Raw genomic sequence first — 25,976 nt, 5'->3', positions numbered from 1 at the left:
GTGCTAGCAAAGAGACTCCTGTAATCTCCTTCTGACCAGTTGTTCTACCCCCTTACCAACTGTAGGGTGAGAGCTCTAGAAGCAGCTGCTGCTGATGATGATTAAGTGGCTTCCAAGGACTGCTCTCGGTTTGCTGGTGTTGGGTCTGTGTTCCCCTCACCCAGGTGTGATAGACCTTTCCTGTCAACCTTCTAGGTTGTCTTTGGTTGGAAAATTATTTCACCCCATCATTTTGTGGGTTCTGCTGTTTCAGGAATTGTTTTGTGGCATTATTTAAAGATGTTCAGAGGGATTTTGGGGACAGCTCAGGTGAGTAACTGCCTTTTCTCTGCCATATTGGCTCTGCTACTCCCCCCATAGCTTTATATTTTTAGCAACACTAGAAAAGCATCAGATCAGATAAATTTTTTCTTCTAGCTCTTAATTTCCTAATCTCTAAAAGGAGGGAGTTGGCCTAAATGATCTCTAAGGTTCCTTAATAGACTTTGAGTCTATCTTTAACTATTCTCAAAACTAGCAAAAGGGAAAGTACAAAAAGGGTAAATTGAGGTCTTTACAGGCTCAAGTCCACAGTCCACATTTATGAATTTTTCTTTCGTTTCTGCTCCACTGGGTGAATGAGTTTAAATTAACCTTGATCACCGAAAGAAGTGTTTATGGCAAAGTTCCCTGGTTTTAATACAATATTTGCAAAAATCAATCAATAAGTATTTATTATGCACCTCAGTACTAGGTATACAGATGCAAAAAATGAAATAATTCTTAATCTCAAGGACATTATGTTCTAAATACAAAAATTTCACATATTAATGGTCTCTACTATTGTAATCAAGGAACAATATGTTAGGCAATCAATTAATTTGAAGCATAACCATGGGTCAAATTATTTATTTTCTAAGTGTTCTTCCCAGGGCTGCAACCTTTAAATGAGAGAAGAGACTACATATGAATAACTGCAAAGAGCCACATTACCCAGAATAATAGAGTAAGTAGTAAAAATAATGCAGCAGTTCCTACTTTTCTTGGCTTCTCATTACTGTTATGCCTAGCAAGTCCTATATATCTAAAAACCTTTATTTACTAATAGCATAATGTTTAAATTGAAGCAGGCAATAGCACGTGTAGACAGTCAGGATTTCATCATATAGAAATCTCTTCTGAGACCCTTCTCTAGGGTAGCATTATGCCTAAAAGATACTCCCTAGCCATCTTGTTTCATGGACCAAAAATCATATAGTGAAGGTTTTAACCCATTCATCACTAGAATTTTTGCCTTGTGTCCTAAATGATGACTGTCCCACCTCTCCCTATTTTATATGCTTTATTTCTCTCCTATAACCCTGATTATCTTCTCAACAACCTCAGTAGCCTCCTTGAGACTGTATGCTCACTATCCTGAGGTAACTTTCCTTACCAAGGTGGCCCTCCCAGCTCATTACTCTCATATCTGTTTTGTCTCACTCTAGTAAAATATAATCTCCTTGAGGGCAGAGATGTCTTTGCTTTTGTATGCTCAAGGTTTAACTCTATATTTGGCAAACAGTGAGTGCTGAATAAAATTTCTTTTCATTCATTCAATTTTTCATGCTGATTTCATAATTCTTTTGGGGAAAAGGGATTGATATCTTTTTTTAAAAAAATGTTTTCTTCCCAGCAACATTTTTTGTGTTTGTTATAACAAAGATAATACATATCTATGTGTACACACACACACACACACACACACACACAAACACACACACACACATTCTTTTCACAGAGCAGAGTTTGCAGAAATTCTGTTTCATTCAGGAAGTCCTTTGAGTTTACTGAATGAAAGGTGTTACAAAAGAACTGAATTGCAATTTAGCTGAGTATCAGACCTTTATAGTCAGCTTCTCAGAGACAGAGTGAAGGTTTACCAACCTGTATTTCCTACACTTTCCCTAGGCAGCTTTTTAAAAGGCAGGTACCACATTAGTGACTTTCCAATCTTTTTCAAGCAGCTGCTGTCTTAAGGATATATTGCAAATCCTTGTCAGAATCTCCATTCTTTCACACTTTATTTCTCTTAGAACCTCAGGATGAATGCCATTCATTCCTGGTGATTTACTTCACTCAAGTTTCTCAAGTTGTTCCGTAATGCCCTCCTTAGAGACTTCAATCTCTGTCAAGACTGAACTCTCATTTCCCATAAACAGGGACTTTGAAATAGGAGTTTCCCCATCATCTCCTACTCTACAGTCAGGTTAAAAACAAACAAACAAACTCTGTTGTCATGTCTTTGTTCTTAACTGTCCTTCACTCTATTTAAGATACATAAACTCATAACACTGTAACGTATAAAAAGTTTCAGAGACATAGTTTCTGGGTAATTAATCCTTTTATTAACTAATAAAAGGGGTCAGTGGCACTCTTCAATGCCAAAGGCCCCTCATGGAACCAACTTATCTGCTCATGGAAGAGCGGGTATTCCTGAGGGTGGCAATCAACTCTGACTGGTTAACAATTGAGGAGAAGAATGAATATTATAATGAGAGGTGGATTTATTCTAATCAGGGGCTGAAGTATGTGACTTTGATTACTCTGGCTCCCAAACCATTCCCAGCCTTGGGCACTCTAGACAAAGGATTTTACACCCCTACCCCCATTCTAGCATGAGTAGAACACAGTTGAATTGGAGTTCACTTGGGTGGAGTTCTGAACAAGATCCAGGAGAAAGTTAATCAAATCTTATTATCAACAATCTCTTTCAGATGCTGGCTTGACCTAACAGAGAATGAGGATATAGGAAGGGAAAAAAAAAACCAGTAGATCTTCTAAATAATTGGTTATTTAATAATTATTTCTCTCAACACACATGTATAACTTTATTTCTTGGACAGAATGAGTCACTAAAAAAAGACTTTACTATCTGTTTTCTTTTTAATTAAAACACATTCCACTAGATTGTAAAATCTTTGAAGGCAGGGAATGAATTTATGTTGCTCTATGCCCACCATGGTGCCAGAAGGAATAATTCACTTATAGGATTAGCTAAATGAACGAATGAATAAGTTCTTACTCATGTATGAAAATGGTCGGAAACAGTAGGGTATAAGTTACTTTTTTAAAATTGTTTTATTTATTTTTTAATTTTGAGTTTCAAATTCTTTCCCTTCCTTCAGCCCCTCCCCCTTACTCATTGAGAAAACAAGTAATATGACATGGAAGGGCATAAATTCCATGAGGTCAGGAAATATCTAGCTTTTGTTTTTCTATCCCCAGTGCCTTGAATATGGTATATGGTCAATAAATATTTTGTGACTGACTGAATAAATCACTACTAAATTCATAGTATATAATAAAATATTTCAGTTGCTTGTGGATTCCAATGCCTTACTTTTTGAACAATGGTTGGAATGGTTGTCTAGGAATTAATTTAAAAAATACCAAAAGCTACACAGTCTAACCTTCAGTTCTGATTTATTCTCTTCAAACATAATGCCCCTCTTCCTTCCTTAATTTTGCCTAATTCAATCGTAATCATCCTTTAAGGTCCAGCTTAAATGTTGTACCTTGTTACATCTCTCTTCTCTAAAGTCAAATATCACTCAGCAAATATTGCTTTGCACTATTTATTTGTACCTAGATCTCATCTCTCTCCTGTAAAGTATAAGATCCCTGCATGCAGCCATGTGTCTTACCTATCATATCTCTCACTGTACCCAGTATAAGGCCTTACACCTAATGAGCACTTAATTAATGTTTTTTTTTTAATCAGTAAGTGAATGAAAGTAACCATCTCATCTTGGGCTCATGTATTCCTTTCTCTCCACTTTGACAAAGTATTTTCAGATACAGAATCATTGTCTATCCTCATTCGCAAGAAAAGGAACTTGAGAAAATTTTGAATTCTTTTGAGCGCATTTACTACGAAGATATTTTAACGAAGTTTTGGGGGGATTATTACACGTGCACTTTACTTAAGTTTTTTTTTAATTGGCCCTTTTAAAGTTAATTATCTTCAAAATCTTCTGTTAGAATCTGCTTCTTCCCTCTAGCTTGAAAAGGCAAAGGTGATAACTTTGTTCTTTTGGCTAGAGGTAATAAAAAAACTGTTCATAAAAAAAAGGTGTGAGTTTTCTTTCCTCCATTGGACCCAAAGAGAGATGTCTTCTCTAAGCTAGCATTCTGTTTGATTCACATTTTCCTGGGAGCATGAGAGGCAATGATGTTTTGGCTTAGAAGGATTTTCCTGGAGGTGAAAGCAAGATTTGCCCTGGATAATCAAGCCTTGACTGACTGTTTTTGGCAGGAAGGATGAGTCTGTTCTAAATTTAATTTCTTGACATTGGTAGAATTGGTTGTGGCAGGAATGAGTTTAATGTTGATGTAAACTAAGCTAGCAGGTCTTGTGATGTGAAGTACCATCTGTGAAAGAAAATGTAACTGATTTTCCCTAGCATTTTCAAGGTCGAGGGTATTCACAGGTAGTGCTATGGTCTAAGTACAGGAATAATTGTTAAAATGTACACGCTTTTTTTGAATTTGTAACGGAAAACATTTTCTAAGCGCCTCTAGTCTGAGGTCTGGGAGACTAGCTACTGGGAGAGTAGATCAAATGCTGGGAAGGGCTCAGTCCTGTAACAGGTTTAGGAATAATGGGGAGGAGAGATAATGAAGTGTCTGAGGAATGGGATTTACAATGAGATTTTGCATTTTCTCTTCATCTCTGGCTTCCCTATATCTAGACCTACTCCCTCTAATGTTCTATTTGATGTCAGTCTTCGATTTACCAAATCTCATTATTTAAAAGAGGATGTAGGCTCCCAATACCTTCAAAACTGTTTAAAACATGTCTTTTCTCACTTAAATTTCTTTGTCTCTTAATTTCTTCAATACATTTTTATGAAAAAATAGAATCAATATAGTATAGTGGGAAGGGTTATAGATTAAGAGGTAAAGGACTTGAGTTTGAATCTCCATTCTGCTACTAAATATATGTGTGACCCTGGGCAAATCACTTAAAACTCAGTTGGAACTCAGTCTTCATCTTTAAAATGAGAAGGTTGGACTAAGGTCCTTCATGGATCTAAATCTAAACTCAAATAAGAATTTTTCAAAATCTTTCTTTAAGGCCAGGGATCGTGTCTAATCTAAACTACTACTCCTAGGGCCTATCACAGTGCTTAGCAAACAGTAGGTGCTTATTAATTGTTTGGTATTGTTATTATGATAGGCATGATCTTGATAGTTTATAGGAATAAAGTTCTACAGTGAAGACAACTGGAAGAAATGGGGAAAAAGGGTTTCTCCATCTTCACTGGCTCCTTGCACTCTCCCTATAAGCGTGTCTAGGTATATACATTACAAAAATAATTGTAATTACAAAATAATTCTTCCCTTGACCTTTTTACCCACTCTCTGTATTCATTCCTTTCATAGGCAGCAGGTGGTGATTGGGAGTCAGGCAAGCTGAGCTCTGAGTAATCTGCTAAGTCAGCAAACATACTGAGCACGCATGTAAAATCTGCTTTTCCCTTTTCTCTTATGGGTAGGACTAAGCATCCCACTTCCCCCTTCAGGTATATGGTTTTCTCTCTCCAAGCAATTTACTACCTTTCTGGGGGAGAGAGGTGGGGGAGCAGGGTATGATTTGCTTTTCAAAGACAAGGCAAGAAGAAAATAGGTCACAGCCAAGGCTATGGAAAGTGAAAGTTATAATGCTTGTAGTTTAATCCATTTATATATCTTGCTGTCCTTACCAATTCAGCATTGAAACGACCGAATCTCAAATTTTTATGCCAGGTTTATACATTTAATACTGCTTTCATACTTTGTCCAGTTTATGTTATAAATTAGATCCAACATTCCAGATCAGTTTCTTTTGATCAATCCTTTTGTCTCCCTAGAATAAGAATTCTTTAGTGGGTTCTACAGATAGATTACAGAGGGTCCAGGAACTCTGACGGGTAAAAAAATTACAGCTTTATTTTCACTAACTTCTAACTGAAATTTAGCTTTTTCTTCAATTATTTAAAAAGATCATTTGAGAAGGGGTCCATAGGTTCACTAATTGCCAAAGGAGTCTGACATATTTATTCTGGAATAAGTAACAGCATCTCTTTATCCTATATTTGTATGTTTTAAACAAAATACATATCTTTTCTCTGGGCCAGCAGGATTTAAGATAACAGAAATCTGTACTAAGAGTAACAGAAAGGGGCCACAAATTTGCAAACTTGAACAGGAATAAGTGGCTTTGCTGGGGTGGTTGAGGTTACTGGATCATTTATTTCCCTTGTGTGGCTTCCAGTACCCCAGAGTGATAGGTCCCTGGTAATGCCACTTTCATTGCTTTGCTTCTAGGAGTATTTCAGTTCAAACCCTCTGACAATCATTTTCCCCTGGCTAATCTCTCAGCAGCTGATTGCCTCCATGCTTCAGGTTCTCATGTCCCTTCTGCCTGTTCGTTTGTCTTGTGTCCCCAGCTCCTCTTGTCTACTATTCATAAATTGTTTTGTTAAACTAATTTTGCTTCAATTAAGAAGCATTTATTTTTTCCCTTCCCAATTTTTGTTGTTGTTGTTTAGTTGTGTCCAACTCTTCATGACTTCATTTAGGGTTTTCTTGGCAAAGATACGAGAGTGGTTAGTTATTTCATTCTCGATCACATTTTAAAGGTAAGGAAACTAAGGCAAACAGGGTTAAGTGACTTGCTTTGGGCCACACAGCTAGTATCTGAGGCTGGATTTGAACTCAAGTCCTCCTGACTCTATGCCTGGAGCTCTAATTACTTAGCTGCCCAACCCTATTCCTCAAAAAAAACCCAAACAAAAACAAAAACAAAAACAAAATACAAAAAACCCCACCAAGAATAAAGAAGGAAGGAAGGAAAGAAAAAAGAAAACCCTTGTATGAAATATGCATAGTCAGGCAAAACATATTTCCATATTGGCCATGTCCAAAAAATGCCACAAATCTTTTTTTCAAAGGAGAGTAGTGGTGCTGAACTTGACATCCAGGGTTATTCTAATAAATGGCCAGTACTACTAATCTCTCCACATAAAAGGCATGCCACATTTGCATCCCCAAATTTCTTTAAGGAGTCAAATCTATTCTCTTCCCTCATACCACTGAAAGATTTCTTAAACCCTTGTTCTCTGGTATTTAGCCCTATTATCCTAATTCATTCAATAAACGTTTGCTAAGCACCTACAATGTGCTAGGTGCATGGGGATGAAAAGTCAAAAATGGAACAATCTCTTATTCCAAAGAATTTATATTCTACTGGTAACAACACAAATAAATAAATACAAAACAAATACAATATATACAAAGTACATGCACAGTAATTTCTAGGCCAATGAGCTAGCAACTCAGGGGATCAGAAGAAGGCTCCTGAAGGAAGGGGCAACTGAGCTAGCCTTGAAGGAGGTTAGGTAGTCTCAGAGGCAGAAAAGGCAGTGTAGATAGCTTGTGCAAATGTATAGAGCAGGGAGGTGGAAACAGCAAATACATGAGTTTGGCTGGAATAGAGTATGCATGAAGGTATGTAATCTGGGATAAGACTGCAAGGGTAACCCGAGTTAGGTTAAGGAGGATTTTAAATACCAAAGAGAAGAGTTTGCACTTTATTTAGAAATAGTTGGTAGCTACTGGAGGTTATCGAGTGGAAGAGATGCATGGTAAGACCTTCTTGTAGAAGTAGGTTGATATGACCGTCAGCTATGTGAAAGATGGATTAGAGAGGAGATAGACTAGAAACAGGGAGGCCAATTAAGAGGGTATTTATTACAAGAGTCCAAGCAAGACGTGAAAAGGGTCTTAGGGGTACTCAGGGGTGCATGGGCTACATGTTAAGAACCACTGATACAGAGAAAGGCATTAAAATTCAAACAGAAAAACCTGTCCCTGAAACTACAGCTCCTACTATGAAATGCATTTTAAATGGCAGTGACCCAAAGACTGAGAATCTGTAGGTCCCCAAACACTATCTTTTAAAGCAAGCTTTATGTAAGCAAGCTATTACAATAAATATGTGGAGTTCTGCAGCATAAATCTGCGGAGGCTCATCCTTCCATTTTCCTGAAACCTAACTCACCTTGAATTAAGGCTGCCATTTGTAAGATCAAAATGCTATACAGATTATGATTTTTGGTGGATTTATTTCTGTTTTTTTACAGTTTGATGGTAAATTAAAAAAATCAAATCCGTTTCTTAACTTAATGCTTGTGAAGCACTTTTAAAATTAAACCATGAGATTAAAGCCATTACAATTTTTCTAATGGTCCAGGGCCACAAAATGTGCCATCCCATTTTGTATCTATGTGGCAAGCACTAAGGGACTTAATACTGATACAAACCTACTTGCTTATTGGAAGAATAATTTAATTGTTTTAAAAGTAATTTTGGAGATTAAACGTGAAGCCAAAAAGAAATAGTTATACTAATGACAAGGTACAGACCCACACAGCCTGATTATGCTGTGCTTACCATGTGTGTAGTGTGTTACAGATGAGATAGGTAATATATGGATGCAATTATCACCTCCATAGTAAGTGGAGTATATATGTACCCAGTTATATTCACCCCCATCCCCCAAATAATATAATGTGTGTGCTCTGTCACTTAGAGAAATTCCGGTGGCAGGGGGTGAGGGAAGACTATTATAACTTGGTGCTACGCTCTTTCTTCTGTCAAAAAGAACTTCACTGAATGGTATGGTATCTTTGGAGAAGTTGTATGAGAAATTAAAAAGGATAAAGTAATAAGCTTTCTTCATTGTTTACTTCTAAAATATGTGATAGTATTTATTATTATTACTATTAACAATGATATTAGGGGAAAAAGAAAGTCTAGAATGCAAGGTCTTGAGCCTGCAATTCGAATTCCTTAAACATACTGTTTAAAAAAAAATCTTAAGTACCATCAAATGAAAAAAAACCACAATACACTAATACCTTAATATTAAACATCTATAATGGTCTTATAATTTTAACTTGTAGTAATAGTATTATTATTATTATAGCACAAATGGGATAGTAATTGGTGATTTTTCACCTCCAACCAATTCTCCCTCTGCTAAATATTGATGACACATTTAAAGCAAATTGGAATTGTGGTGATCTAAGTAACATTTGCTCTCTGAGAGAGGGGCCAAAATTAATTTTAATTACAATTGATTTCTGTACCTAATGGCTTTTTCTTATTTTTCCCTTAGGGGTTATAGTCTTGCCGAGGATGGCTCTAGCACTTGCATTTCCATTTGTTTTTAAATAGCAGGGTCCAATATAACTGTCAGCCAGGTATGCTTGCCTATATCTCCTTTTAGGGTCACTTCTAGTTAGCCCTTTAAAATCTAGTCCTATCCCTCTATAAGAATTAGAATTTACATAGTGTTTTAACATCTGCAAAGTGCTTTGAATATGTTATTTCATTTGCTCTTCACAACAGCCCCAAGGAAGGTGCTACTGTTATTCTCATTTTCCAAATAAGGAAACTGAAGCCTAGAGAGGTTAAGTAAATTGTCCAGGGTCACAAAACTGGTAAGTGTGTGAAACAGGATTTGAATTTGGGTCTTCTTGACTCAAAATCTAGCACTCTATCCAATGTACCATATATAAGGTCCCCAGCTTTAGAAGGCTGAGTATACAGTTCACTCTTGCTGCCTACACTTGGTGAATGTTATAGGAACCTTAGATCCTGATCCCTGGTTACCAGCTACCCAGTCTAGGGTTCTTTTCCTTCCTTTAACTTCTGAGATATATTGCCTGCTTGTATTTCTAGTGCTTATCTGCTCCTCCCTGCCTCACATGACCTCTCTAGATGCAATCTCTGACAGTTCTCTCAGAACATGTGGGTGTTTCTACATAGCCATTATTTTAAAACAGAATCCAAGCGAAATAGTATTTTCTATAAAGTTATAGTGGATTATCTGCCCATTCCACTATCCTTCCCTCCCAAACACTAACCTCCCCTGCCCCCATCTACCCAAAGCACTGCATTTCTTGTTATTTCTGAAAGAAATGGTAATGCACTGGATTGTATACCCAAGTTTTCTTCTAGCCTTATGATTTTCTACTTATGGTAAGACATTTAAATGTCATTAGTTTGCCCTCCACTAACTAGGACATTAGACAACTGGATTTACCATTATCCTAGCTATGGACACAAAGGGTTTTCAAAGCAAATGAATCATATTTTTAAAAAGGGTAGATTCAGATAGGCTAAGAGTAGGCTTAGGAGCAAAGGTTGAAAAACTGTTCTCAAGCCTCCTTAAAAACCATTTTTTTAATGCCAAATGTGCTCCTGAAAAAGAAAATGTGCTAATTATAAACAATTCTGATCTATTTTTAAAAGTGCCTACAAGAATCTCTAAGCTATAAAGCTTGATTCCCCACTCCCTCTGCTCTAGTTAGCTCTTACGACTATAGAATGTTCTAAGACTTCTCACTAAATCAAACTGACCTTCACACCAATGAGAAGGGTTTTGATTTTAATACACTTCCTTCATTGCCTGTGTGGAGAGAGTGTATAAAAGTACAATTTTGCCTACGGATTTCAATGCCTTTTTTGTCCACGAATGAGTCACTGTACCATAAAAACCATTTAAGTTTGGCTATAGTTACTGTATCCATGGGATTCAAAACACCATATACAGACCATTCATTGCAAAGCAAGGAATATTATGATCAGGTATAGGCACCCTATTTTAGGAAGGGCACTGCCAAATCAATCATTCAGCAAGTATTTTTTAAGTGCTATTATGTGCCAGACCCTAAATATGCTTTTAGGAGGTTAACCAAGTTGGTTAGAGACTGGAAAGCATGCCCTAATGGCACTGGCTGAACAAACTGGGACTGTGTAGCCTAAAAAAGAGACCATAGAAGGCACATGACAACGGTTTTCAAGTACAGTACCTGAAGGTCTGTCATATGGGAAAAGGGTTAGATTTGGCCAATCTGTCTGGTTTCAGAGGGCATGACTGAGAGCAATGGGTGGAAACTACAATTAGGCAGAATTAGGCTTGATGCAAGAAAAGTTTCTTAATAGTGAAAGTGGACCAAAAGTGGAATGGGCCCATCAACTGGGGAATAGCTGAACAAGTTGGGGTGTATGAATGGAATGGAATACTATTGTGCAATAAGAAATGATGAGCAGGCAGATTTCAGAAAAACCCAAACACTTGTACAAACTGATGCAAAGCAAAATGAGCAGACCCAGGAAAACACTGTGCACAGTATCAGCAATATTGTGTGATGATCAGTTATAGAATGACTCAGCTCTTCTTAGCGACACAATGATCCAAGACAAGTACAAAGGACTCATGATAGAAAATGCTATCCACATCCAGATAAAGAACTGATGGAATATGAATGCAGATAGAAACATATTTTTTTTTCACTTTATTGCTTTGGTGTTTTTTTTCTTTTGATCTGTTTCTTCTTTCCCAACTGTGACTCATATGGAAATATGTTTTACATAATTTTACATATATAACCTATATCAAATTGCCTACCATTTTAGGAAAAGTGGAGGGGAGAAAGGGAGGGAGAAAAATCTGGAACTCAAAATATTGTAAAAATGAATACTAAAAATTATCTTGATATATAACTAGGAAATACTATTAAAAAAGTAGAATGTGTTGGAGACATTTGCAAGTAGTAAGTTTCCTACCACAGGATGACCAAAACAATATAATTAGGGGAAAAAAAATTATGTTGACATTAGTGAGATGGCTTAAAAGGTGTCAGCCACAGAGAATTTAAAATTATAGCTGGCACTGTCACCTTACAAAGTCAAAGTGTTGTCTTTTCCCTGCCCAAAAGTCTAGAACTCAAAAGTCTGGGGTGCTAAGAGATACAGAAAGTCTTCAAGCGAAGGCTTGGGTGATGTCAGGGGATGTGGTAAAGGGAATTCTTATTCAGGTAAGGTTGAATTTCCTTTCATTTCTCACACTGTGATTCTATGGGTACTCATGAACACATGAGTGTTCTAGATACAGATATAATTTTGATGTTCAAGCTGATGTATTTCTTCACTTGTAAAATAAAATAACTTCTAACCCACCTAACTCTACAGTGTTACGATGAAGTTAGGTGGCACAATGGATACAGCATAGGGCCTGGAGTCATAAACATCTGAGTTCAAATCTGCTCTTCTGGGTAGTACACTTAACCTCTGCCTCAGTTTCCTCAACTGTAAAATGAGGATAATAACAGCACCTTCCTCCCAAGGTTATTGTGAGGTTTAAATTGGATATTTGTAAAACCACTTTGTATCATGCTTGGTACACAGTATTTAATTAATGTTTATTTTTTTCCTTCCAGTGAAACCTTCCTCCTTGAAAATAATCATAGGTAGATTAAGAATGTCTGTGGTATAAGTAGAAGTGTTCATCATTACAGTTCAAAGGTATCTTAGAAATACCCTTAATTCTTTGTGAGTATTATAGGCCCCATTGGTTGTCTAACGAAGCTCATGAACTCCTTAGAATAATGTTTTTAAATGAACAAATTGCATATGATTATAAAGAAAACTAATTACACTGAAACATCTATATCTATCTATCTATCTATCTATCTATCTATCTATCTATCTATCTATCTATCTATCTATCTATCTGTTAAAGTTTCCAGACCCCCAGGTTAAGAATACTTGACTTAGTACTTGACCCCCTCAATGCCCAGAGAGAATAAGTGGTTCATTTGGTAAGATGGTGATAAAGTTGAGCCTTGATTCTATGTTTCTTGTCTCCTAATTCCTGGTTTATACTCATCACGTTGAGTAAAAGCAATATAATTAGAGAGTTGGATATGTGGATATTTTATATTGTCTAGCATTATGGCTTCTTGTGAGTATAGGATCCTGCCTCCTAGGGCTGATGCAAACAGCCATAGGAATTTTCAGACGGAGCTTTTTAATTCTCTCCTTTGAAAAATCCCACTCACTCTAATGGGTTGCTTTTACCTTTCTGTAGATTACTTCTCAGTCAACATAACCAAAGCTGTGGCTCTTCTGACCTCGAGGTCCAAAATTCTAACTGTCTTCATGATATGCCTACTTGAATGCTCTGCTGACATCTCAAATTCAAACAGGGCTTATTATTTTTCCTTCAACCTGCTCCTTCTCCTGACGGCACTGTGTCTGTCTCTGGTGCCACCATTCACCCAGATTCCTGCCTTCATCATCTTGAGGTTATTATTGGCTCCTTTCGCTTGTCTGTCATGTCCAACAGTTGCCAGGTCTTAGCATTCTCACCTTAGTGATCTCTGTCACATCTGTCCCCTCCTCTCTATTCCCACTGCTACCATTCTAGCACAAACCCAGGTTATACAGGTGATAACCTGCCTATGTAATTGCAGTAGCATCCTTACAGGTCTTCCCAACTCTCCTCTCTCTTCTATCTTCATACCAAAATAATCTTACTTGTAACACAGGTCTGGTCATGTCATTTCTTTGCTCAGAAATCTTTATGGGCTCCCAAAAGTTCATGAATTTTTGTATTAAAGGCCCTCTGCAATTCAATACCACCTTTGTTTTCCAAACTTTTATATTACTTCCTTCCACAACCTCTTTGCTTCTGCTGAAAAGGACTAGTCTCTAATTTTCAAAGATGCTCTGGACCTTCACAGCTCAGGGACTGTTGTTCATGCTATCATTCCCTATTGTTGGGAAGGGTTCCCTCCCCCCTTTGCTTGTTGGATTTCTACTTATATTTTATTTAGTCAGTCACTCAACTAGCATTTATTAAACACCCAGTAATTACCATCTACTGTGCTAAGGACTGGAATGCAAAAGAAAGGGGAAAAGCTTTCTGCTCTGAAAGAGCTCACAGTCTAATGCCCAACTCAGATGACACCTCTTTCCATGACTCAGAGGTTGACAGGTCGCAATATCTATCCATCCCATGTCATTTGAACTTGATTCATTGCTATCTTCCTGCCATGCCTCTCCTGCTCTCCTCGTTTCTCCTCCTCCAACCCTTTCTGTCTCTTGCTCTGGGACCAATGATCCTATCAGCACTGTCATCACTTATGGAAATGTCTCCTTTGCCATCCCTATCACTCCACTGTTGTCTGATCCCCACTCTTTTGTAAGGGTTGTTTCTACCTATTAGAACATAATCTCTTTGACGTCAGAGACTGACTCTATTTGTGTCCACAGCACTTAGGGCAGTTGCTAATGTATATTTAGCAGTTAATAAATGCCTTTTCATTCATTCACTCATTCATTCATTCATTCATTCATTCATTCATTCATTCATTCATTCATTCATGAAAGCCTTCTGTGATCCTACTAGCGACTTTCCTTCTAAACTCTTGCCTAGCATTTTGTTTTGTTCTTTTCTGATGTACTCCAAATTTAATCTTATTTAACTGAGGTATTTATATTGCTATCTTTGCTTTTTATTGGACTACAAGGAGAAGGGAACAGAAAACCACTCTAGTATCTTTGCAAAAAAAAAATGAATGGGGTCATAGAGTTGGACACCACTGAAACAACTCAAAAACAAAAAGCTCCACAAAATGAGGAGTATTGTTTAGTAATGCCTATTCTGTGTCTCTTATAGCTCAATACTCTGCACACAGCAGGTACTTAAAAGCTTGCTCTATTGCTGTGTGCTCATATAGCAGTTACCCTTAAATCTTCATACACAATGGTAAAATGATTTTACATTTTCAATGACTGATTTTTGCTGTGCAAAAGCAGAGTACCCAAATGAAGCCGTAAAGGCTGTAAAAAAAAAAGGCTTTAAGACTGAACTCTAGTTCTACCTCCTTCAACCTTTCCTTTATCATGCTAGTCCTCACTGATCTCTTTTTCCTCAGAATTTCAAGAGAACTTTGGATCAATAAGACACAATTCTGCACTCAAAAAATAGGAAAAGGGAATGGGAATATAGCATTTGCTATGTGCCAGGCACCGTGCTAAGCATTTAAAAATATATATATTATTTCATTTGATTCTCACAATAATTCATGAGGTAGGTGCTGTTATTATCCCACTTTACAGATGAGGAAACTGAGGTTGATACAGGTTAAATGACTTCCCCAGGTTCACACAGCTGGTAGGTTGTATTTGAACTGAGGTCTTCTTGTCTGCAGGCCCAGAGATCTATCTCTTGTACCTTTTAGCTACCAATAAAGCAATAAAGGATATTGTCTTGTTTTAGCTTTTTTTTTTTTTTTGCTTAGGCGATTGGGGTTAAGTGACTTGCCCAGGGTCACACAGCTAGTAAGTGTCAAGTGTCTGAGGTTGTTTAGCCTTTTTTCCCCCCATAATTATTAGTTTTTTCTTCTTAACTTTATTGTAAGTAAGAGCCATATGTTATCAGTTCTTTGTATCTCCTCACAGAGCTAAGCAGAGCACTGGACACACAGCAAGAACTGAATAAAGACTGGTTTGAAAAAAGAATTGATCCCAAGGCCACGGTCTTGGCAGCACCCCACACCCTGGCTAATTTACCTCATGCTACTGTGTGTGCATACCACGCATTTATTATTCTCTCAGTGGGGGCCAAAAGATACCTAATGCTGTGGGAAGTCTTTTGTTTTTTTCACTCACTGGGAAGTTGTGCAGACAAAATGAATTTATCATCGGAGAGGAGTAAGTTTTCGCATTCTTAACAGGGCATACGAGTCTTGTTAAATGGAGGGTTTTTTGCTGACTGAATGAAAGGGGTAGATAGGAACTGGCTGGGAAGCTGTATTTTGAGAAGTATGAAGTGAAGATATTTCAGTGGTACATATACTCACATCAAAGCCTGGGATCTAATGTTGAATGACAGTAACTTTTTCCCTCAAAATTGGTGAAAAGTTGGCCCCCATCTAGCATTATATGGGGTAAGGGGAGGGTCACAGAGCTGCACATTCATAACTATTCATTATGAGACCCTTCTATCTGCCAGCCACTGAGGCAGGCTTTGTGTAGGAGTTGTTCATCCTTCATTTTCAAGAGGACCAGTGACATCATGCGGATAATGTCTTCATTTGTTTCTGAATTGGATTTAAGTCAGGCAGAGTTGCACAAAGTCATCAGCCTCACTCTCTCTTCCAGAGTCTTCCAAGTCCAGTAGCAGGACAAAAATCAAGGTGATTGGCAACAGCCTGGGATGCAGTAGATGAGTCTGGCCTCATTAGTGTCTGACCAAATTCTGGTCTAAGCACTCTCTATAGCTCCTTCAGCCACTTTCATGGTCATTGGAATAAATTGTTATTTACCCATTCTGCTGGAGGAAGTCCTCACATGCTTGGGGTAAACCACCCCCTAACTCATATATGGGTTTGAGGCCTGTTGGTTACCCTCAACATGGCTTACTTAGCCCAGCTGCCATGACACCAGGGTGTGGCCACTGTGCATACTACAGCTTTTTGGAGACATGGGTGAGAGTTGGGTAAAAGGTGGACACCAAAGGTGGATGAGAAGACCTGAAAAGCACTCAGCAGCCCTCACACCAGAGTTATTAGTCTTCCCTGAACACCTGATATTTTTGGTCAGCAGGGTCTTTAGGCAACATTTAAATCACACTATGCTGATATTTAATGAAAGGACAGCCTTAATAAGATTACTTAAGGACACAACCACTTATCATAGTTAGAAAATTATCACAAATGAATGAAATTTATCCATAATGCCATATTCAATAAGCATAACATGTATCTCCTTAGTAATTTTAGTTTGCTCTTTTATTTTGTGTAGAATAAAACAAAATCAGAGAGTCATGTACTAGAGCCATAAAAAGTTAGATTTTCCCACTACCTAAACTTAGCCTTGAGTCCTGACTTGGGGCCTTTAGACTGAGGCTGCATTAGTTCTGCTAGATAACTAACAGGTCATTACTTTTGAATTATTTGTGGAATACTGCCATTAACAGAAATAAGGAATAGACACTATCATAGGGCCTTGAAAGAGAAATACTTAAGCAATCATTTTATTCATTTATTCAATAGACATTTACTGAGTGTCTAAACTGTACAAGGTTCTTTGGGATTCACAGGAACACGGGGATGAATAATACAGTTCTTGTGCTCAAGGAATATATGCTCTACTAGGGAAAATACAACCTGTTTACAAATACAGTATTCTAAATATCCCCATACAATTCTAAGGCTGGAAGATAAAAATGATTGCTAATTTGCACTGGCTTGAGGATTGTTTCCTATCCAGAGTTGCTCAAACCAAAGAAATAATCAGGTCTGGACACAACCAAATATAAAATAGATAGCGATTAAGTGCAGGAGAGAAGTATACATGCTTCCTGGAAGAAGGGACATTTTAGCTGGCATTGAAGAACGGAAAAGGTTTCAACCAACAGAGGATAACAGAGTCAGGGGTAGGGGAATGGAATTCCAGGAGTAGTAAAGAGTTCTAATCAGACAAAGCATAGGGTATGAGAAAGAAAGGTAGGTGGGAACCACATCTCAGAGAGCCAGGAATGCCAGGCTAAGGACTATATTTCAGACAATAAGGAACCTTTAAGGTTTCTGAACAGGGTAGTGCTAGGATTAGAACTGTGAATAAGGAAGATTAATGTGTTCAGTGGTGTATAGATTAATGTATTCTGATGGACAGGAAAGGAGTAGGAATTGAAGGCAGGGAGTCTGATTAGGAGCGATGGAGAAACAAAGGCTTGAACTGCAATACTGAAAATGGTAATGGAAGGAGGAACAAGAAGAGAAACCATTCCAGAGGTAGAGTCCAAAGAATGTAGAGATTTATTGGAAAAGGGAGGAAGGCAGTGAGAGAAGACTGCAACTCTGAGGGATTAAGCATGGGAGCTGAGAATGGTGAATAGTGATGCATCAATAGAAACCTGAAAGTCAGGAAGAGCAGCAGGTGTTGGGGAAAAGAAGACGAGCTCAGTTCTGGCCATGTCAAGTTTGAGGTATTAGTGGGACATCCTGGGAGAGATATTCAGCAGGAAGCTGGAAATGTGAGTCTGCATCTCAGGAGAGAGGTAAGGGGAGGGGAAGGGGGAAGGAGCAGAGAAATGGATGTGGTAGGAGGCTTATCAATTAGCATCATCTCTATTCATCTCAGCAGCCCTATGAAGAACGGATGATGTTTGGCTAGTTTTAAAAACACTTTGAGTAGCCCTCAGTTCCACTGTACAGGAAGTAGGGATTTCTCAGATAGAATCTTAGCTTACTTGATATTATGCAGAGAGATATAATGGGAAATGATGTTAGTTTTGAGTTTCAATTTCCTGTCTTTAAAAGGGGGACACTGCTGGCCTACCTCAAAAAAAAAAATCAAAGGGATTAATGATTTAGTGTTTGCAGAGTAGTCTGGGCTTCTTGTACAAAGGCAAGCCGAAGCCATGATTTTTATTTATTTTATATAGCAGGTAGGGGACCGCAGGGCTATTATGTTTATTACTTCTAAAAAGCATTTTCCTTAGCATTTAATTGTTACCAACACTATCCAAGCTTTAAATCTAAAAGTAAACTAGCCACAAAAATAAAAGTGCATTGACTTAGAGAGCTAGTTCAATGATTTTTTCCCCCTTCTTTAGTATTAGCATATATCAGCTTCTCTGTTAGATTGAGAGAAGTAATTGTTCTGTAAAGTCTCCCTGCGTGAGACTGGTGGTCAATCTTATCAGATGCAAAAAGAAAGTTATACAGAAACACAGTCACACTGTCAACACTTACAGGCGATGATATTCCCATATCTGTTCTTCATTCTGTTCTCATCTTTCTTAGCTGAGTCCCATGGTGCAGACTGCCCTTCAAAGAAACTCTATAAAAAAGGGAGGAAAGTGATACTCAGAATTACAATCTCTTATAATAAACATTGTAATCTTAAGACCAATGGATTTTAAAAAAAGGTGAAGCAGTGGTCAAGAAGGAAATATGACATCCACAGGAATTAGTTGGAGGATCAATAGGGAACATTACTTCTTAAATATTTAATTTAGCTTTCTCTGAACACTGCTTCCCTTCTTCTGCTCTACAAATACAGGTGAGAACCCTCTAGAAGTAAAAGCTCCAATTTGCTTGAGAGATTCCAGCAGGATCACAGGATCACACATCTACTTACTTCAAAGGCTAACTAGCCCACTACTTTCATTCCATAGATGAGGAAACTGAGGCCCAAGGTCACCTAGGTAATAACTCTTAGAGGTGGGATATGAACTTAAGTCCTACTCAATACTTTTTCCATTGTTACCATAGCACAATGGAAGCACTTTACCGAACAAAATTAGTCTTGCTCATTAGTAGCTTGTCTAAATATCTGGCCAACTTCTATAATCGGAAAAAAATGGACAACTTACTAAATATGCTATTCATATAATAATTCTCTCAATCTTCTAGGAGAGAGAAGAGAAAAAACAAACAAAAGAGTTCATTCTTCAGTTGGTAAACCACACAAGAAAAGTATTTTTTATTAGACTATTGGAGGCAGACAGGTTACAGTTTTATGACTTCTATGATAAACTTTCAGAATCAATTCTACTAGAGCTCTCTCTTAATTCAAATTTGGTGACGTATAGACATTCATTTATTCAAGGATTTAGGCATTATTACAACCAAGGTCTAGAATCTTTACTTTATTAATCAAATGTAAACCTTCCTTTTTGGTTCTAGTGAAAATGCCCTTTTATCACTTGGCAAATAGGAAAATTAACTTCCTTTAAAAAATCTCCTGGTATCTGAGCATATGGGGATTTTCATTTCATTTTTAGTTCATCTCACAGTAACCATTCCTACCCTAAAATCATAGTTTTTCATTGCAGTGCTTTAGGTATGGAGAAAAGAAAGCCATCAGAAAAGCTGTCAGTAAGAAATGACCCTGGGAACTTGCTTCAACTATCTAGTCTAATCCCTCCTCTCATTCATTGACATCACTATATCCCTGGGCACAATACTGGAGAGGAGAGAAAGGGAAAAGAAAGAATGCTGAGATGATGGAAAGAAAGTACTATTCTACGATTTTTTTTTTTGCAGGAGTGTTGGGGTGGAACTATTAAAATATGGCAGGTTGGACACCTGGCCTCACAAATGTCATGAATATATTCAATCTCATTTTCTCCAGATTGAAGTACTGCTTCATCTCTAACTTTTCTAATCCACTTAGGGGTCTCAAACCATCCTGTGTATTTCAACTAGCATCCAGTGAATAGCTTCATTTTCCTCAACATTCCAAGACACAATGCAATTCTCCCAAGAGTAATACTGTAGTGTGCATCTGCCAGTTTGGCGAATGATCCATTTTGCTGTGCCGGTTTTGATCTCTAAATAATTCTTTATGTATGTACCATGGGAGTGTCTCATATGTGTATCTTATAGCATTCGTAACACTTAAAACAGTCTCTGAATGACAAGGGTTTGCAGAATTTCACTGAGTTAATTTTTTGTAAATACATAAAAGAATAACATTTCCATTTTCTTTTTTTGGAAGTGGGGGAAGAGGACTGAGTGGAGAGGAAGTGGTTAGGCTGACAGTCACCAGAGGCTAGACTTCATTGCCAACTTTCTCTTCTGCACCTGCACCCAGCAAGCGGAGTGTATTTGCAATCACTGCTGTCATCTGCTTCTGTGCTCATCGGTGATCAGGTTAAAATGGTAGCAAAAGTGAAAACCAAGTGCTTTGTAAAATAACCCAATCTAGCTAATTCTGCTCCTATTAGCCAGTCTCAAGCATCTTATCAGAAGCACCTTCACATTAGAGGCCAGGAGACACTAATTTTTGTAACAAACAAGGTAGAGAAGGAAATATTGCAAACATAAATATGAATTTAATTCCTTGTTAAACTGCCTTCTGTAAAGTATGTACCATTAATCTCCATGATCATAATGGCTGTATACCTTATTGGTAGAGGGATCTGAAATTTTATCATGTTTTAAAAACAAACTGGGACAGCCCAACAATAAAATATGACACTGAATTAAGGTAATCCATGAAGTCCTACCCTACATTAGTCATTTAAAATGAAATTTTGTATTGTAAAGGGCACATAGATACTTAAAAATCCCTATGACACCAATATAGTCAGCAAGAAAAAAAAAACATTCACCTATTGAATTAAACCCATGTGATCACAAATATGTAGTCAGGGAGCTTCATTAAAGTACTTAATTCCTACTTTGTTTGCCATAAAAGATGAATTTTAAAATAACCTCAAGGAACCTAAAATCAGGTGCCTTCTTCTGAACAGTTATCCTATGAATAACAGCTATTTTCCAGTCAAGTAATTACCATTATTTGACTTCTTTCATAACTGCTTTGTATTCCTTTGAATATTCTACGACTTAATTGTTACCAATTTAATTCTCCCTCCCCTCTACCTGACCTAAAAGTTTTTCAAGTTGTTATGGAATAAGACTGATAAAGTGTATGACAGGCAGGAGAGAAGCACCTGAGAGACTCTGACTTGTTGATTTGATAGCTTTGCTATTAGTTAACTAGAAAAGACAAGCACAGACATTTATCAGGAGATGAGGTGGAATTGCTCCATCAGTTAGGGAGAGCTCTGTCAAATCCCAAAGGCAAAACCACAAAATTCTCATCTCATTTTGGACAGATGCATGCTCTACTATGGCCTCCTTTATACGGTGAAGTCCACACTTTTTTAGTCAAGAGTAGATTTCTACTAGATTGTGAGTATAAGAAAACATTACATTTACTTAAGTTTGAGCATTTTAATTTAGGTAATGTGCTTTACAGGTTGCAAAGTATTTTCCTCTCAATCACCCTGTGAAATGGGCCATCTAAGTGTTGTACCCCCACTTTACAGATGAGTAAATTGAGGCCCAGAGAGGGCAAGCGGTTTGCCAAGGGAACACAGCTATTCAGTGATAGAGCTGGGATTCAAGCCCAGCCCTCTCATCTCTCATCAGTGTAGTACTCTTTTTATTATCTGAGCTGAGTATCAGGTGGCTCAGCATCCAAGCTTCCCCTTTAGTCAGGAATGTTTCAGGGTTTTTTTTGGGGGGGAACAATCAATAAGCATTTTAAAGTTTCTACTATGTGCTGGGAACATAATGAGCCTGAGAAAGTGACTTAAGCCTCTCTGATTCTCAATATCCTTATTTGTAAATTTGTACCTAATTCAAAGGGTTAATGTGAAGATCAAGTCAAACGAATTAGCACATATTAAAGTACTGTTGAAATCTTAAGTGCTACCTATTATTAATATTAGTAATAAAATAATAACAATTATTACAATGATGATGATGACAATACGTCTGAAAAAATAGCCTAAAGTAGCCAAAGAGACAGAAGAAAAATAATGGCAGTTAGAGTAGTAGATATAAAATTTAGACCTCTCACAGGTGACTTATATTTCATAGCCCCTAAATGAATGTTTATTATAGAATATAACAGAATGGGCATGAAGGGATATAAAAGAAATGTGGGGGACTTAGACTAAACTTTATATAACTGCTGGGGTGTGTGTGTGTGTGTGTGTGTGTGTGTGTGTGTGTGTGTGTGTGTGTGTATAAAAAGGCCATTTTATTATTTTGTATATTAGGTTTTGCTCCTAGAAAATTTTTGAGGGAGATGACTAGCTCAGTGGATACAGCACTAGCCCTAGAGTCAGGAAGACCTCAGTTCAAATGTGGCCTCAGACACTTACTAGCTGTGTGACTCTGGGCAAGTCACTTAACCTCTGTTTGCCTTAATCCACTGAAGAACGAAAGAGCAAATTACTCCAGTATTTAATGGGCAATATTGGTGTACTATGGTCCATGGGATCATGTATAGTCGGACATGACTGAACAGCCAGAAAATTTATAGAACATTTATGTTGTCCTAAATATGTATATTAATTTACTATTGGCAGTGAAAAAAAGTCATTTGCATATGCAGGCTTGCAATACCTAAAATACTATAAATAATGCTAGCCCGTATTACATTATAAGCAAAATTTTTGAGTTATGAGTCAAGTGATGGACTACCGGGGATCAGTTAGTTAGTTAGTTAGTTAGTTAACAACAACAACAAGAAGCATTTAAGGTTTAAGGTTTGTAAAACATTACATTTATTTCATTTGATCCTCCCAACAACCATCTGAAATAGGTGCTATTATTTTTCCTATTCTATAGATGATGAAACTGAGGCCCAGAGTGGTTATAAGTGACTTGCCCAGAGTAAAACAAGCAAGAAGTGGCAGGATTTGAACTTAGTTCTTCAACTCCAAGTCCATTATTCTATCCACTATACTACTTAGTTTCCTTGGAGATGCTCACCATCAAAAGGTTAGTCATCAGGTGATTAAATTTTTGGCTACAGAAACTCAGCAACAGTGTGGTATAATGGAAAATACCACTTTAGTTAGAGATAGAAGACCTGAGTTCAAATTATGGCTCTGATACTAGTTAAATGACCAGAGACATATCACTTAGTATGACATGCAAAGTAGGGGCACTGGTAATTTTTCTACATGTTTCACGGGCTTGTGGTGAGAAAAATGCTTTCTATGAATATTAAAGTTCCACATCAATGCGAGTTATCTTCATCATCATCATCATCATCATTGTCATCATCATCATCAATTAATGTGAGAAGCCACAACGAAGCCACAACTGTGTCAGAAGAGGGAGTACCTATATTGCTGGAATCACAGATTTAACTACAGAAGCTTGTAAATGTGGGGAATCAAGAAAGTAGAGAGGAGGGCTTTGGGGTCTAAGCATTTTGACCTTCATCTGTAATCTTTGAACTCTTAGACCAGTTCCTTCAGTTCCCCTGCATCCTGGGTTCCCATAACTCTATGATTCTAAGACCAGTTTTCAGATTCTGAAACTCTCAGGCTAGGGATCTGTCATGGACCAGAGATGCTATAAATTACTGCAGCAGTTCAGGACCCAAACACCATGGACAGCACCTCCTCAGGATTTCTGCATTATTTTGCAGTGAATACTATCTTACACTAAAGACATCAGACACATCCTTTTTTTTTTCCTTCCACATGAGAAGGGAGGAGCATACATATCCTTGAATGCTGATAATTACACAGATGGTTATTCAGTAACAGGTACAGTTATTAACAGGAAAAATAGTTTATTCCTAGGGCAACTATAGCTTAGTGAGGGGTGAGGAACCTGTGGCCTTGAGGTCACATGTGGCCCTCTAGGTCAAGTGCTGCCCTTTGACTGAATCCAAACTTCACAGAGCAAATCCCCTTAATAAAAGGATTTGTTCTGTAAAATTTGGACTCAGTCAAAGAGCCACACTCAAGGACCTAGAAGGCCACATTCAGTCACTCTCATTTTTATTGCCTCTTCCTTCTCAATGTTCTTTTCTCTTTACTAAACAAAGGAAAGTCAAATTATTTATCATAAGATTTCTCTAGAGTAATGTTTCTTTAGTTAAGAAGCAAATGTTCTCTTTTAATATTTAATTATTTTAAATTTTACATATACATATACATATGTACATATCTTTAGGAAATGAATGTTTTTCTGAAAAAACACAAAGACATCAACACTGTACTTTGAATTTTATAATCTGAATCATTGCAAATTTCTCAGGGAAGCTTGGTATTTAAAAGACTTCATGAATCCTTTTGTAAAAAAAATAATAACTTCATAATGTACATTTTTTAAAAATTAAGATTTTTTTATATTTGGTTTACTTCAAGTGAGGCAGACTTACCAGCACTCTGGCTTTTCTGCTCCTCTCACCAGAACTAAGGACTCTCACCTATGGGACTCTAGCCTCCCATTTCCAGGGCATTTACAAACCAAGGTATGCAGCCACGTTCATGCCATGGGCAATCCTCCCATGAATTTCCAAATATAGCTCTTGTGATTTAGCCTTTGAGAATGTAGTCTTACATCCATGACAGAAAAAAGTGTCAGAGAAGGACTTTAACGGTGGAATATATATGTATATGTATATGTGTGTGTGTGTGTGTGTGTGTGTGTATAGCTAGATATCCTTAATTTAAATGCCTGACTTTGGTTTAACTTTCTTAATTTTTCCCTTTTCAAGAGTTTTACATGATATGTGATGTCAGAAAAAGGAAAGGACCAGCAGTTCAACCAGAGCAGAAGCATGACTTGGGGGTGGGGTGGGAAAGACCTATGAGAAGTTATAAGAAATACAGTTATTAAAAGATAAAATAATAATTGAGGAACTTATTACCTACTATACTAGTAGATGGTAATGAAAGATAAGACCAGGAGAAAGATGATGGTCCCATAATCCCAGAATTCTTGAAATGTTTTACAGAAGGAACTGGATACAATATGCATATTTAGACTATGTTTAGTGCTTGGGGTATATTTTCAATCTGTGGGTACAATTTAACACCCCAAGCACAGACTCTCTATTATGAAAAAACATTTTATGTATTTTAGGGATTTCAGTTAATGGGTCTCTCTGTACCACATCGAAATTTTCATAAATATACTTGTGCTTTTATTCTACTTAATATGTAATTAAAGTATTTTCTCTAGTTACCTTGGTTCCTATGTTCTGGGAAGAGGCAGTGAACCTGGGAACCACTCACAAAGAGTAATAAGTCTATGAAACAATAAAAATGAAACAAGACAAGCTTCACTGAATATCAACGACTCCTGCACTTTAAGGAGCTGCATTCTCCATGGACTCGGAACACAAGGAAATTGAACATCCCACATATAGTAATTTTTTTTCCTGAATAAGAAACATGTTTTTGTGATTCAATAACCTCCCCCCACCATCACCCCTCACACCACCATCATTTTCCACAGGATGTAATTATACATCACAGTAGCCCACCTCGAGAGAATGTTACTCTGAAATGATGCAAAGTCTTTTAAAAATGCCACAGCTCCCAGATATTAAAAAAAAAAAGCCTGCTCACTAGAAAAGCTGCCAAAGAGAAGGTTATCCAGGTCAAGGCTGCATATAATGTACAGCATGCTTCTCAGGCAGTCCTGGTCGAAATTTTAGAAGCTTTTGGAATGGGATTTTTCCTCCTTTTTTCCACATGAATAAAATCACTCACGTAAAATAACTAAAACAATCACCCTGAAAGACAGAAGATCTGGTCCCTCCAAAGTCTCTGAACTTCC

General features: G+C 37.4%; 1 protein-coding gene across 7 annotated transcripts in view; it reads right to left on the bottom strand.

Moving 5' to 3' along the window:
• The window catches only part of PTPRM (protein tyrosine phosphatase receptor type M), a 922,867-nt gene that overhangs the window by 141,934 nt on the left and 754,957 nt on the right, over positions 1-25,976 (bottom strand). For all 7 annotated transcript variants that reach the window (XM_078153517.1, XM_078153511.1, XM_078153512.1 and 4 more), the window contains one exon: positions 18,621-18,708. In XM_078153517.1, coding sequence (XP_078009643.1) covers positions 18,621-18,708 — 88 coding nt within the window. The remainder of the gene's footprint in view (positions 1-18,620; positions 18,709-25,976) is intronic.

This window comes from Phascolarctos cinereus, unplaced genomic scaffold (genome assembly GCF_003287225.1).
Source record: "Phascolarctos cinereus isolate Bilbo 61053 unplaced genomic scaffold, phaCin_HiC Scaffold_4;HRSCAF=312, whole genome shotgun sequence".
In the NCBI taxonomy this organism is placed as follows: Eukaryota; Metazoa; Chordata; class Mammalia; order Diprotodontia; family Phascolarctidae; genus Phascolarctos; species Phascolarctos cinereus.
This window is presented reverse-complemented; position numbering and strand designations above follow the sequence as displayed.